The sequence below is a fragment of the Scomber japonicus genome, chromosome 20, assembly GCF_027409825.1.
Source record: "Scomber japonicus isolate fScoJap1 chromosome 20, fScoJap1.pri, whole genome shotgun sequence".
NCBI classification, from domain to species: domain Eukaryota; kingdom Metazoa; phylum Chordata; class Actinopteri; order Scombriformes; family Scombridae; genus Scomber; species Scomber japonicus.
Window position 1 is genome coordinate 5,355,962 of NC_070597.1, and position 14,896 is coordinate 5,370,857.

Below are 14,896 nucleotides of genomic sequence, written 5' to 3' on the forward strand. Positions count from 1 at the left end.
AATATTAAAGAAGGAAGTGTAAATAGACAAATAAAACGATTTCAATATAAAATAATATAAATAAAGAATAAAAAAGTGAATAAATAAAAATGGGTGTAAGTGACAGACATCTTCATTTAAAACATTTTGAATAAAATTCAATGACAGATATAATTTTCTTATTTGTTATATATTTTAGAGACTCAAAATAGCAAATCTTGTGGACATGAAATGTTCCTTACAAAATAAAAAAGTTTACAATATTACAAATACTTTTATTTTGAAACAACAAACCGGAAAATGTTTTTATATGGTGACGTTGTATTTACACTCCCCCTTGTTTTACGTGGATGTGTTACGTGATGACGCCATGACGTCAGGCGCCGCTTGTGACTTCAGCGTCAGCGGAACTTAACTTGCTGAATTGCACTTGAACCGACACACACATAAACACACACACATTACACACACAAATAGATATATATACACACACACAACATAACACAAGGATGGCCGCTCGGGTGAGTGTCTCTAAAGTTAATATAAATACTTAAATATAAGTTAACTACGCCGTTTATTAAAGGTTTCAAGGGAGGCAGCGTAGCGTTAGCCTGTGTGCTACATTCATTGGTCATTTAAAGTATCGTAAAGTAAAGTACCGGAAGACTAAATGCAGGATCTTATGACTCCTGCTGTGTTCACTGACTGTTGATCCTAATGTAGATAAATGTGTGTTAAAGAGAGTGTTTTTAAGCTACAGCACAAGTTATGTGTTGTGTTTCACTTCTCTTCACTGTCCTTCCTGTCTTCTTTTCCTTCTATCTGTCTTTCAGTCCTTCCTTCCTTCTTTCCTGTCTTGTCTTCCTTCCATCCTTCCTCCTTACCTTCCTTCCATCTTTCCTTCCTTCCTCCCTTCCATCTTTCCTTCATCTCTTCTCTTCCTTCCATCTGTCTTTTATTCCTTCTTTTCCTTCCTTCCTACCATCTTTCTATCCTTCCTTCCTTCCTACCATCTTTCTATCCTTGCTACCTCCCTTCCATCTTTCCTTCCTCTCTTCTCTTACTTCCTACCTTCCTTCCTCCCTACCTCCCTTCCATCTGTCTTTCATTACTTCTTTTCCTTCCTTCCTACCATCTTTCTATCCTTCCTACCTTCCTTCCGTCTTTCCTTCCTTCCTTCCTCCCTACCTTCCATCTTTCCTTCCTCCCTACCTCCCTTCCATCATTCCTTCCTCCCTTCCTTCCATCTGTACGTTCTCTCTTTCTTTCCTGTTTTCTCTTCCTTCCTTCCTTCCTACCATCTGTCTTTTATTCCTTCTCTTCCTTCCTCCCATCCTTCCATCTTTCTATCCTTTCTACCTTCCTTCCATCTTCCTAAAAGTGTCTTTCTGTTTGTATATATGTGTGTTTAAGTGTTTTTCCACTATTTACAGCAGCTGTTTACATATAAATAAAACTATTTAGTCGGTGCATACAAGTTTAAAGTAACTAAATCGTAGCTTCCTGGTAGTTATTCTGGCTGCAGCTAATGCACCAGCCACCAGGAATGTGCAATGCATATTTTATTATATTTATGTATATTTTATGTCCATTTCTTAGCCTTCGTACTGCTGTTGTTTTCTACTACACACAATTTCACTGTATTGCACACGGTAGGGCTGGATATGGTTTATAAAATGACGATACCAGTATCAGTCCATGTACATTTAACCCTCCTGTTGTCTTCGGTGCAACTTTTTGTCCTCCTGGATCAACATTGAACCAGTCTGGTTTGACTTATTACTGCAGGTTTTTTACGTTTTTTGGGAAATTATGGTCAATAAGCCTCATTTAAAGTAAACGATAACTAATTTTTTTTTAACACAAGTTAACACAAATGAAAAAAAAGAAATTACATGCAAGTGCTTCACATAAAAGGAGCATAGAAGAAGGAAGAAATGAAGAGATTAATGTAATAAAAGATGGAATATATGAATGAAAATAACCATACATATAGTACATAGTAAAAGCAGCTAAAAAAAATAGAATAAAAAAATATGAAATCAAGTAAAAATACAACTCTTAAAGAAATGCAGTAGTGATGGATAGAAGAGTTAAAAGCTAAGTGAAAAGAAAAGTTTTTAGCTTCCTCTTTCTATTAAAAAACTTTAAATATTCACTTTAATTTAAGGCTATATTCACATTTAGAAGGAACAAACATGTCAATTTACATTAAAAAAATGACTTAATTATGCACCAAAATAGCACAATAAATCTATTTTCCAGCTGTCGTTAAAATGTAAAAAGTTTATGTTGACACTTAACTCAACGTCCTCTTACTTACTTCCTTTTCTGGGGCTTTTAACCTTCCTGTCGTCCTCCCTGGTCCTTCCTTCCTTCCTTCCTTCCTCCCTTCTGTCCTTCCTCTCTCCTTCTCTCTTTCTTTCCTTCTTCTCTCTTTCCTCCCTTCCTTCTTTCCTTCCTTCCTTCTTTCCTCTGTCCTTCCTTCCTCCCTTCCTTCTTTCCTCTGTCCTTCTTTCCTTCCTTCCTTCCTTCCTCCCTTCCTCCCTCCCTCCTACCTTCCTTCCTTACTTACTTCTTTCCTCCGTCCTTCATCCTCCCTTCCTTATTTCCTTTCCTCCCTTCCTCCCTTCCTTCCTTCCTTCCTCCATCCCCCTTTCTTCCTTCTGTCCTTCCTTCCTCTCTCTCTCCTTCCTTCCTTCCGTCCTTCCTGCCTTCTTTCCTTTACTCCCTTCCTTCCCTCCTTCCTCCCACCCTCCTTTCCTTCCTTCTTCCTCCTTTCCTTCCTTGACTCGAACACAGCAGGAGGGTTAAACTGCGTCTCACACGTCTTCCTCTCAGATGATCCTCATAAATCGACCTTTAGTTAATGTTTCTTTTCGGTCGAGCTGCTGTTTCGAAGTGATAACGTAAAACCATAAAGTTTAATCAGCAGCACTTCTGTAAAACAAGTTTCCACTCAATCACTGAACATTATAAACTTAATAAAGGAAGGAGTTATTGCTTTTTAGTCAATTTAATCTTCATTAACTGGAAACTGAGATGTTATACATGTTATAAGTATCAGCAGCACATTATATATAGAAAGAGTTTTCTGTGTCATATGGTTAAACTTCACTTATCTTTTACATTTAAAGCTGATTATATGTGAAATATGTAAAGAATGTCCTTTACTCTCAATCTGTGCTGCATAGAAAAGACTTAGACTCCTATAGCTCTTACAGCTCTTACTCTTCATTTCATGGGTCTTATTCTTTGGTTTCAAGTCTAACTATATAAAATAAAACTGGAATTTAAATATAATTTCTTTTAGGACCAGAATAAAAAACTTTAAAAAAAGTCAATTTATTGTTATTTGATTGTTTATATCTTGAATATTACAGCAGTCTCATTCATTCAAAAGACGGAGGCTGAATATTACACACTTTTATATAATATCAGGGTTTATGTTTATTGCAGATTACAGATTATTTTACACAGAGAGATTGTTTATTATAAAGTATTATTATTTTATTTATTTATTTTTATCACTTTCACCTTTACGCAGCTACTGTTGTCAGTTTTTGAATTTCTCCCTTCAGGGATTAAATAAAGATACTTTACTTTATGTTATGTTACTTTACGTTATGTTACGGTACTTTATGGTACTGTACGTTATGTTACGTTACTTTACTTTACGGTACTGTACGTTACTTTACTTTACGGTAGGCCTACTTTACGTTACTTTACTTTACTTTACGGTACTTTATGGTACTGTACGTTATGTTACGTTACTTTACGGTACTGTACGTTACTTTACTTTACGGTACTTTATGGTACTTTACGGTACTTTACGATACTGTATGGTACTGTACGTTACTTCACAGTACTGTATGGTACTTTACTTTACTTTACGGTACTTTATGGTACTTTACAGTACTGTACGATACTGTATGGTACTGTACGTTACTTTACAGTACTGTATGTTACTTTACTTTACTTTACGGTACTTTATGGTACTTTACGGTACTGTATGGTACTGTACGTTACTTTACAGTACTGTATGGTACTTTACTTTACTTTACGGTACTTTATGGTACTTTACGGTACTGTACGATACTGTATGGTACTGTACGTTACTTTACAGTACTGTATGTTACTTTACTTTACTTTACGGTACTTTATGGTACTTTACGGTACTGTATGGTACTGTACGTTACTTTACAGTACTGTATGTTACTTTACTTTACTTTACGGTACTTTATGGTACTTTACGGTACTGTACGTTACTTTACTTTACTTTACGGTACTTTATGGTACTTTACGGTACTGTATGTTACTTTACTTTACTTTACGGTACTTTATGGTACTTTACGGTACTGTACGTTACTTTACTTTACAGTACTTTATGGTACTGTACGTTATGTTACGTTACTTTACGGTACTGTACGTTACTTTACTTTACGTTACTTTACTTTACGTTACTTTACGGTACTGTACGTTACTTTACGGTACTATGGTACTTTACGGTACTGTACGTTACTTTACTTTATGGTACTATGGTACTTTACTTTACTTTACGGTACTTTATGGTACTGTACGTTATGTTACGTTACTTTACGGTACTGTACAGTGCGTTACTTTACGGTACTTTACATTACTTTACCTTACTTTCCTTTTCTTTACTTTACCTGCAGCTTTTTAAAGTCTGTATCTGTATGTATGAGTTTCTGCTTTTTATTCAGTCGGCTTTGTAACAGCTGATTTCACACAGAGACTCAACTTTGTGTTTAGTGACATTTCATCACAGTGGATGTTGAAGTCGTTTATTTCACCACAGCTGTGAGCGGAGACTCTGATTCAGTCTGACAGTAATTATTATACTGTAAGTCTGACTGTAGCTCAGTGTTGCTTCATGCAGAGATAAAGTCACTGAGTTTATGGGAAGATAAAAAGAAAGATAATTCACATCCAATTTTCCCTTCAGGTAGCTTTAAAGTTAAATAAATTTTAATTTTGTTATACTTTGTTATACTCCTTTTTATGCATCTTGCCCATTTAATATAAGCTATATAGTGATGACAGCAACATAAGTAATGTGATTAAGTGTTTCACCCAGCGATATAACATAATAACAGTTAATTAATAATAGGACTATCCTTGAATTGCTTTATCTCCTGTTTAAATGTGTTTTCTTGCTTTTTTTCCTACATTGAAATGGTTTTTATAGAGCTGGGCCGATATGCTTTTGTGCTTCTGTGTCTTTCCTTAAACAAGAACAGGTTGAACCAAACACTTAATAATACATCATAAGTCATATTTATAAAAAACAATACACACATCAGTTTGTGAGACTTATTTTTAAAACTGTGCACCTGCCCTCACAAAACACATTCTCATCCGCCAACATCTTACAATAAACTAAGCTGCTCTTTAGAAAATAAAATTTAAAAAAAAGAAATAAAAAAAATCAAATAAATCAAATTTTAAAAAAATTAAAAAATATAAAAATTACAAAAATAAAATATATTTTTTAAAATTAAATAAATAAATAAAAATCGCCAGAAAAAAAATTGTGATTAATATAAAACTGTGCACCTGCCCTCATAAAATATTCTCATCCGCCAACATCTTATAATAAACTAAACTGCTACATTTAGCTGGTCTTTAGGGGAAAAAAAGGAAAAAAAATTAAATAAATAAAAATGGCCAGAAAAAAAATGCGATTTATATAAAAAATATAAAAATCAATAATAATAATAATGATATTTACGCTACGGTTAAAAGGAGTTTAACTAACAAAAACTCCACAGCATTAAAACACTGTCTGTCTGTATTAATGCATCAGTAGAGTAACTCCTCTCCTTTCCTTTTCTCTCTCTCTCCCTCTCTTTTCTTTCCTTCCTGTTTTCAGACCATGCAGGTGGCGCGATGCCCGACGGACGAGCTGTCTCTGACCAACTGTGCCGTCATCAACGAGAAGGAGCCTCAGTTTGAGCAGTGAGTGGAAACATCAACGTGTTTTATGGTTATTATTATTATTAGTCTCAGTGGTGAGCGTTGCTATAGTAACTATGCTCTCGGGGATTCCTTCCTCTTTTCCATCCTTTCAGTTTTGTTTACTGCTGTGACGAAACAGAAGTGACGAAACTTTGAGTAGTGTTTCTACTAATCCATGTGATATATTTTAAGGAATATTTCACCTTTTACATAATTGTTTTTCTACTTTGTCAGTTGCAAAAAAAATGTGCAAGCTCTAAGGGTTGCATCTTTCAAATGGTGCAAAAAGATAATACACCCTGTCCATTTAGTATGTTTACCGTAATGAATGTAATATAGGGCTTTTTAATCCCAGTGTGCAAAATACAGGGAGGAGAAAATGCAAATAATACCTTTTTGAAGGGCAGGTATTAACCGGCTGTTACTATGGAGACGAGGAACAGATTAAGGCACAATGACAGAAGATAACTGACTTTTTCCACCCGTGTTAATATTATTGGAGTGGAATATTTTTGGGTTTTCCACAAATACTCTCCTATATGTTGGTTGTTCTGGTAATATGTGTTGTTGTTATAACTCAATATATTTGTTAACCTCTTCCACTAGAACCTGATCACATTTCAGTTTGTGTTTGCAGCTTTCTGCTCGTCCAAAAACCCTCATTTAAATACTGCTATCTGCACCTGTTGCACACTGTTTACACTTGTTTGCACTATGCACACAATTTAGTACTCTTTATTTGGGATCTATCTATCCATCCATCCATCCATCCATCCATCCATCCTCTTCCTCCTCCTCTCCACCTCCTCCTCCGCCTCTTTGCCTTCCTCCTCCTCCTCTTTCTCTTCTTCCTCTTCCTTTTCCTCTCCCCCTCCTCGTCCTCCTCCTCTTTCTCATCCTCCTTCTCTTCCTCCTCTTTACCCTCCTCTTTCCCCTCCCATCTATCTATCTATCTATCTATCTATCTATCTATCTATCTATCTATCTATCTATCTATCTATCTATCTATCTATCTATCTATCTATCTATCTATCTATCCATCTTCCTATTAGATTACCTATCTAAGTAAATCAGCCCCATAATCTTTTCCCTCTTTCTTCTAATTCATTCATTCATTTTTTTTTATCGCAGACATGTGACTGTGCGTAATTCAACCCACAAGTATGTCTTCACCTTAAAGACTCATCCCAGTGTGAACTGTGGGACCATCGCCTTCAGCCTGCCTCAGGTACGCTTCAACCTTAAAGCTCTGTGTCATTTAATATTAGCAGCAGCTTCTGTGTTAAACTAATGAGAATAATATGTTTTAACTTTCCTTGAATTGCTTTTATCTCCTTTTTAAATATGTTTGCTTTTTTTCCGACATTGAAATGTTTTTTAGGGCTGGGCCGATATGCTTTTGTGCTGATTCGATTCTCTAATGATTTTTGGGTCCCGAGTATTTTTTTATATGTGAATTATTGTGATTTTCTTTCCAGGTTGAACTAAACACTTGGTCAAGTCATATTTATAAAAAACAATACACACATCACATCAGTTTGTGAGATTTATTTTTAAAACTTTTAAAACTGCACCTGCCCTCACAAAAAAACATTCTCTTTAGAAAAAAAATTAAATTAAAAATGAAAAAAAAATTAAAAATTAAATAAATAAATAAAAATTAATAAATAAATAAAAACATTTTTAAAAATAAAATTAAAAAAAACCCAAAAATTAATTAAATAAATAAATAAAAATCGATTCTTGTATGAAATAAATAAAAATAAATAAATAAATAAAAAAACATTTTTAAAAATAAAATAAATTAAATAAATAAAAAAATAATAATTAAATAAATAAATAAAAATCGATTCTTGTATGAGAATCGATTTTTAAAAATCGCCAGAAAAAAACCTTTATAAAAAATTAATATAAAAATCTATTTTTTGGCCCAGCCCTAGTTTTTTAATCTCTTTTAAAACTTAATTACTCTATGATTTGTGTATTTTTCTGCCTTGTGAAGCATTATTATTGTTATTGTTATTATTATTATTATTATTATTAGTATTAGTATTATTATTATTAGTATTAGTATTATTATTATTATTATTATTATTATTAGTATTAGTATTATTAGTATTAGTATTATTATTATTATTATTAGTATTATTATTAGTATTATATATTTACCAATTCTCTCTCTTTTCTATAAAACTACTACTAAACCACTGCTGCTGTCTGTTTCCTGTCTTTTCTAATACATTTATTTAACTTGCTGAATCGCCTGCAAACTGTTTCCTACACAACATAATAATCTGTTTCTCCTGCAAACATGTCCTCCTCTCTAACCTTGTGACGCAGTTTTCTGACCCGTGTCGAGCTTTTTACTGTGTGGTTGTTTTTTGCATGTTGTGTCTCAATCTGTCTGTTACTGCTTTTTTTTTCTCTTCCCTCTTTTTTCTTTTTTTTTTATCTTTGCCTCCGTCTATAAACTTGGCAGCCACATCGGCACACAGGTACTACAGTAACCTCCTCAACACAAGTCTTATTTTACCACAAGAACTCATTAAAAAGCATAAAAACTATAATTAAGGATCATTAAATATGTTTAAAATCTGAACTGTTGTGAAATAAGACGAAGCTGCAGAGGAACGTTACTCTGATGTTAATGTGTTTTATCTAAAAGCTTTTATCCTTTTATTAGAAATATAAATAACCTTTTATTAATGCATAAATGTTAACCTATCGTTCCCATGGCAATGCTACAACATAATTTATAATACTAATACATAATAAATGATAAAAAGTGGAACTAAATCTATCACCTGCTGCTTTTTACCTTGCAGAGAAAATGGGCGGGACTATCGATCGGACAGGAAGTTGAAGGTGAGCTTTTAAATTTTTGAGTTTTTTTTTTACACCTTCCTTCCTTCCTTCCTTCCTTCCTTCCTTCATCCCCCTTTCTTCCTTCCTTCTGTCCTTCTTTTCTTTCCTTCCCTCTGTCCTCCCTTCCTTCTTTTCTTTCCTCCCTTCCTCTGTCCTTCTTTCCTCCTTTCCTCCTACCTTCCTTTCCTTCATCCCTTCCTTCCTTCCCTTCCTTCCATCTTTCCTCCATCCCTTCCTTCTTTCCTTTCCTCCCTTCCTTCCTTTCCTTCCTTCTTTCCTTCCTCCATCCTCCTTTCTTCCTTCCTTCTGTACTTATTTTCTTTCCTTCCTTCCCTCTGTTCTCCCTTCCTTCCTTTCTTTCCTCCCTTCCTCTGTCCTTCTTTCCTCCCTTCCTCCTACCTTCCTTTCCTTCCTCCCTTCCTTTCTTTCCTTTCCTCCCTTCCTTCCTACTTCCTTTCCTTCCTTCTTTCCTTCCTCCATCCCCCTTTCTTCCTACTTTCTGTCCTTCTTTTCTTTCCTTCCTTTCTTTCCTCCCTTCCTCTGTCCTTCTTTCCTCCCTTCCTCCTCCCTTCCTTTCCTTCATCCCTTCCTTCTTTCCTTTCCTCCCTTCCTTCCTTTCCTTCCTTCTTTCCTTTCTCCATCCTCCTTCCTTCCTTCTGTACTTATTTTCTTTCCTTCCTTCCCTCTGTTCTCCCTTCCTTCCTTTCTTTCCTCCCTTCCTCTGTCCTTCTTTCCTCCCTTCCTCCTACCTTCCTTTCCTTCCTTCCTTCCTTTCTTTCCTTTCCTCCCTTCCTTCCTCCTTCCTTTCCTTCCTTCTTTCCTTCCTCCATCCCCCTTTCTTCCTACCTTCTGTCCTTCTTTTCTTTCCTTCCCTCTGTCCTTCCTTCCTTTCCTCCCTTCCTCTGTCCTTCTTTCCTCCCTTCCTCCTACTTTCCTTTCCTTCCTTTCCTTCTTTCCATCCTTCCTCCCTTCTATCCTTTTCTCCCTTCCATCCTAATCTACAATCTTCATTTCATTTATTCTCTTTTCTTTCTCCTCCTCCTCTTCTTTTAGTGTCCAACTACACATTTGACAAGTCCAAGCAGTGTGTGAGCAGCATGACGGTGGAGATCGATTTCCTTCAGAAGAAAAGCATCGACAGTAATCCTTACGACTCCGACAAGATGGCGTCCGAGTTCATCCAGCACTTCAACAACCAGGCGTTCAGTGTCGACCAACAGGTACGCTGAGATTTAAAGGGTTAATAAAAATAAAAATAATAATAATAATAATAATAATAATGAGGAGGAGGAGGAGGAGGAGGAGGAGGAGGAGGAGGAGGAGGAGGAGATGCTTTTATTCATTTATAAGTAACACATAGAAGTAACATAGACTCTGCACACATTAGTTTATTTATTTATTTATTTAGCACCTTTCATATTCAAATTGAATAAAATCAAATACAATCATATAAATAAAGCTATTGTCTTCTTTACCTCCTAAATATCATTTCCCCTCCTGTGTGTGTGTGTGTGTGTGTGTGTGTGTGTGTGTGTGTGTGTGTGTGTGTGTGTGTGTGTGTGTGTGTGTGTGTGTGTGTGTGTGTGTGTGTGTCTGTGTGTGTGTGTGTGTGTGTGTGTGTGTGTCTGTGTGTGTGTGTGTGTGTGTGTGTGTGTGTGTGTGTTATATTCTCCAGCTGGTGTTTAGTTTCTGTGATAAGCTGTTCGGCTTGACGATGAAGGATATGGAAGCCATGGACCCGAGCATCCTCAGCGGACAAAACGCCTCTGGAAAGAAACCCAAGGTATCTGGAGAATTATCACTGTCACTTTCCACAATGACGTTCACACAACATTTATATTATTATTATTATTATTATTATTATTATCATTATAGTAGACACAACAGGGTCACATTTAAACATGTTTAAGGTCTAAAAATGTCTTATAATGTCTGGAATTGTAGGATTTAAGGCATTAAATTTGATTTGAACGTAATTATATTTGTTCAGTGAAAGGGAGGGAGGGAGGGAGGGAGGGAAGGAAGGAAGGAAGGAAGGAAGGAAGGAGGGAAGGAGGGAGGAAGGAAAGAAGGAATGGAGGGAGGTAGTGGGGAGGAAAGAGAGAGAAGGGGGAGGAAGGAAGGAAGGAAGGAAGAAAGGGGGAGGGAGGATGGAAGGAAGGAAGGACGGACGGAGGAAAGAAGGAAGGAAGGTTGGAGGGAGAAAGGAAAAGAGGAAGGGAGGAAGGAAGGAAAGAAGGACAGAGGAAAGAAGGAAGGGAGGAAGGTCGGGTGGAGGAAAGAAAGAGAAGGAAGGAAGGAAAGAAGGAGGGAGGGGGGAAGGAAGGAAGGAAGAAAGGGGGATAGAGGAAGGAAGAAAGAAAGGGGGATGGAGGAAAGAAAGAAGGAACCTTCCTTCCTCCCTCCCACCTTCCTTCCTTCCTTCCTTCCTTCCTACTGATCAATTATAGCAATGGTGTGATTTTCCACTTAAAGAGGTTTTTTAAAAAAGTCTTAAAAAGTCTTAAATTTATACTTTAAAAATGTGCAGATACTTTTTTTTAAATATTGCAGTGTGACGTTAAAGTGCGTGATGTATAACAGGGATTTCCACTTTGTTGTAGAGCAGGAACATCTGTGCTCTGTGTGCCCGAACTGATTATCATCTCTCTTGTTTGTCTTCCTCTCAGATCAACATCGGCTTGTTGCTGCCAAACAGTCAGGTGATATTTGAGAAGTCCGAGACCTCGTCCATGACTCTGATCGGTGAGTGTCAAAGCACACCTGGTACTTTAAACCCTCCTGTTGGCCTCGAGTCGAGGGAGGGAGGGAGGGAGGAAGGGAGGAAGAAAAGGAGGGAGGGAGGGAGGGAGGGAGGGAGGGAGGAAAGAAGGTAGGCAGGTAGGTAGGTAGGAGGGAGGGAGGGAGGGAGGAATGAAGGAAGGAGGGAAGAAGGAAGGAGGGAGTTAGGGAGGAAAGAAGGTAGGAAGGCAAGTAGGTAGGAGAGAGAAAGGAATCAAGGAAGGGAGGAAGGGAGGGGGAGGAAAGAAAGAGAGAAGGAGGGAGGAAGGAAGGAAGGAAAACAAGGAGAAAGGAAGGAAGAAAGGGGGATGGAGGGAGGAAAGAAGGAAGGTAGGTAGGAGGGAGAAAGGAAAGAAGGAAGGGAGGAAGGTAGGGGGAGGAAAGAAAGAGAGAAGGAAGGAGGAAGGAAAGAAGGAAGGAAGGAAGGTGGATGGAGGAAGGAAGTAAGGCAGGACAGAGGAAAGAAGGAAGGAAGGAAGGAAGGTAGGAGGGAGAAAGAAAAGAGGAAGGAAGGGAGGATGGTAGGGGGGAGGAAAGAAATAGAGAAGGAAGGAGGGAGAAAGGAAAAGAGGAAGGGTAGAAGGAAGGAAAGAAGGAGGGAGGGGGGGGGAAAGAGGGAGGAAGGGAGGGAGGGAGGAAGGAAGGAAGAAAGCGGGATAGAGGAAAGAAGGAAGGTAGGTAGGGGGGAGGAAAGAAAGAGAGAAGGAGGGAGGAAGGAAGGAAGGAAGGAAGGAAGGAAGGAAGGAACAGTCAAAACAGACTGGATCAATTTGACCCGGGAGGACGACAGGAAGGTTAAAACATTTTTTTCCCTCCACCTAAATGAAGAACAACTTGTAAAAACGAGAGCTATACAAATATAATAAATATGAATCTGAATCTTTAGTGCTGAGTTTTAATTCACATCTAATAACAGAGAAGCTGCTAAAACAAATAAAACAAGCAAGATAATAATAATAATGTTAGTTTTTGTAATTGTAATTCTCTTTATAACCACAAGGGGGCACACTGCACTCATTCACCTCAGCTCCCTTTCCTTTCCTGATACTTTAATAAAGTATGAACAGGCCAGACATCACCTGACTAACTGTTTATTTCTTATAATAAGGCTTAATTATAACATGCTTTAGTTATTTTAACATTTTTATTATTTATTTAACAGCATTAAAATTTTTTTTAGGGTTGATACCTGTTTAATGGTGAGAAGAAGAAAGCACAGAGGTTTATAAGACAGCAGACAGGAAGTGCTCCTTTAATAATCAGGTTTTCAAATTAATAAAAAACACAATGCTTTAACCTTTGTGTCGTCCTCCCTGACCCGCGTCTGTTTTGACTGTTCCTTCTTTCTTTCCTCCGTCCTCTCCTTTCCCCCCCCCCCCCTCCCTTCTACTTTCCTTCCTTCTGTCCTTCTTTCTTTCCTCCGTCCTCTTCCCTCCTTTCCTTCCTCCCTTCCATTCTTCCATCTTCCTCCTTTCCTTCCTCCCTTCGTCCTCTCCTTTCTCCCTCCCTCCCTCCTACCTTCCTTCCTTCTTTCTTCCCTCCCTTCCCTTCCTTCCTTCTTCCTCCTTTCCTTCCTTTCTCCCTCCCTCCCTTCTACCTTCCTTCCTTCCTTCCTCCCTCCTTTCCTTCTTCTCTCCCATCACTCCTTCCTTCCTCCCTTCCATCATTCCTTCTCCCTCCCTCCTTCCTACCTTCCTCCCTCCCTTCCTTCCTCCCTCCCATAATTCCGTCTTCCTTCCTCCCTCCCTCCTTTCCTTCTTCCCTCCTTTCCTTCCTTCCTTGACTCGAGGACAACACGATCCTTTAACTATACTTACCTTCTATTTCCTCTCCTCTTTCCTCTCCAGGGAAAGCAAAGACCCGAGAGTCTCGCCAGTCGATCATCAGCCCCGACTGGAACTTCGAGCGGATGGGTATCGGCGGCCTCGACAAGGAGTTTTCTGACATCTTCCGTCGAGCCTTCGCTTCCCGCGTCTTCCCTCCAGACATCGTCGAACAGATGGGTGAGTTCCTCCCTTCGTCGTCTCTACGCCTCCATCACTTATTCATTTTGTTTTTCGTGCCTCCAAGTTTTATATATACCGTCTAGCTGCTGGGAGTCAGATGCTGTTTTTTTTTTGTTTTTTCTTAAAGGTGAAGAGTTTCTGTAATAGTGAAGATCATTTTCAGTCTCTAACTCAGCAGCAGTGACTTTTTGACCCTCAGTTTCTTTAAAAAACAAGGGGCATAATATGTCCTTCTTGCCTTCCTTCTGTCCTTCATCCCTCCCTCCCTCCCTCCTTTCCCTTCCCTCCTTCCTTCTGTCGTTCTTTCCTCCCCTCCCTCCTTCCTTATGTCCTTCTTTCCTTCCTTCTGTCCTTCATCCCTTCCTCCCTCCCTCCCTCCTTCCCTCCTTTCCCTTCCTTCCTTCCTTCCTTCTGTCGTTCTTTCCTCCCCTCCTTCTTTCCTTCCTTCCTTATGTTCTTCTTTCCTTCCTTCTGTCCTTCATCCCTTCCTTCCTTCCTTCCTTCCTTCCTTCATCCTTCATCCCTTCCTCCCTCCCTCCCTCCCTCCCTCCCTCCTTTCCCTTCCTTCCTTCCTTCCTTCCTTCCTTCCTTCCTTCCTTCCTTCCTTCCTTCCTTCCTTCCTTCCTTCCTTCCTTCCTTCCTTCCTTCCTTGACCTGAGGACAACAGGAGGGTTAAGACATCTCCAGCTGTTCATCTGCTATTATAATGAAAGTTTATTATATAATATTTTATTTGCAGGTTATTAAGTCTTTACCACTTGAGATCAAATGAGGCTTGTATGTTTATCTCTTCAACTGAAATGAGTTTGACACCTTTTGCTTTAAGCTTTCATCAAGTCGGACAGATGAAATCAGGAGAAGCTGCCAAATATAACAACTTTTTCTCAGTTATTACATTCAGCTCGTATTTAATCCTTAAATCAACACGAGAGCAAACTAAACTTTTCAATAACTCCTTTTCAAAATCATTCTCTGAATCGGCAAAGACTCACATTCAATGATTAGCAGGCAGGGCTCTTCTTCTGTGGTGCCTCCATCATGACTAAAAACCCTGGCATGTGACCCCCCCCCCCCCCTCCTCCTCACACACACACACACACACACACACACACACACACACACCCTCTCAATAACAGATCTTTGACAGCTGTCGGGTTACAATGATGATTCACTCACGACAGCAGCTTAATCTAAGCCATCTTTGTGACTCATACACACATCAGCTTCTCTCTTCCCACACACACAGACACACACACACACACACACACACACACACACACACAGAC

At 38.4% G+C, this 14,896-nt stretch overlaps 1 protein-coding gene across 1 annotated transcript; it reads left to right on the top strand.

Annotated features, from left to right (window-relative positions):
* Positions 1–383: 383 nt before the first annotated feature.
* On the top strand, positions 384–13,754 carry LOC128381871 (vesicle-fusing ATPase-like). The gene is made up of 9 exons (XM_053341893.1): positions 384–500; positions 5,873–5,958; positions 7,090–7,186; positions 8,784–8,823; positions 9,877–10,043; positions 10,499–10,606; positions 11,493–11,568; positions 13,452–13,607; positions 13,738–13,754. Exons 1-9 carry the CDS (start codon positions 489–491, stop codon positions 13,752–13,754), a joined length of 759 nt encoding a protein of 252 aa, XP_053197868.1. The 5' UTR covers positions 384–488.
* Positions 13,755–14,896: the final 1,142 nt, after the last annotated feature.

Bases quoted from the DNA above. Each gene is read 5' to 3' on its own strand.
- LOC128381871 (XM_053341893.1), top strand. The intron at 10,044-10,498 runs GTACGCTGAGAT...TATATTCTCCAG, and splicing joins CGTTCAGTGTCGACCAACAG to CTGGTGTTTAGTTTCTGTGA. The intron at 11,569-13,451 runs GTGAGTGTCAAA...TTTCCTCTCCAG, and splicing joins CTCGTCCATGACTCTGATCG to GGAAAGCAAAGACCCGAGAG.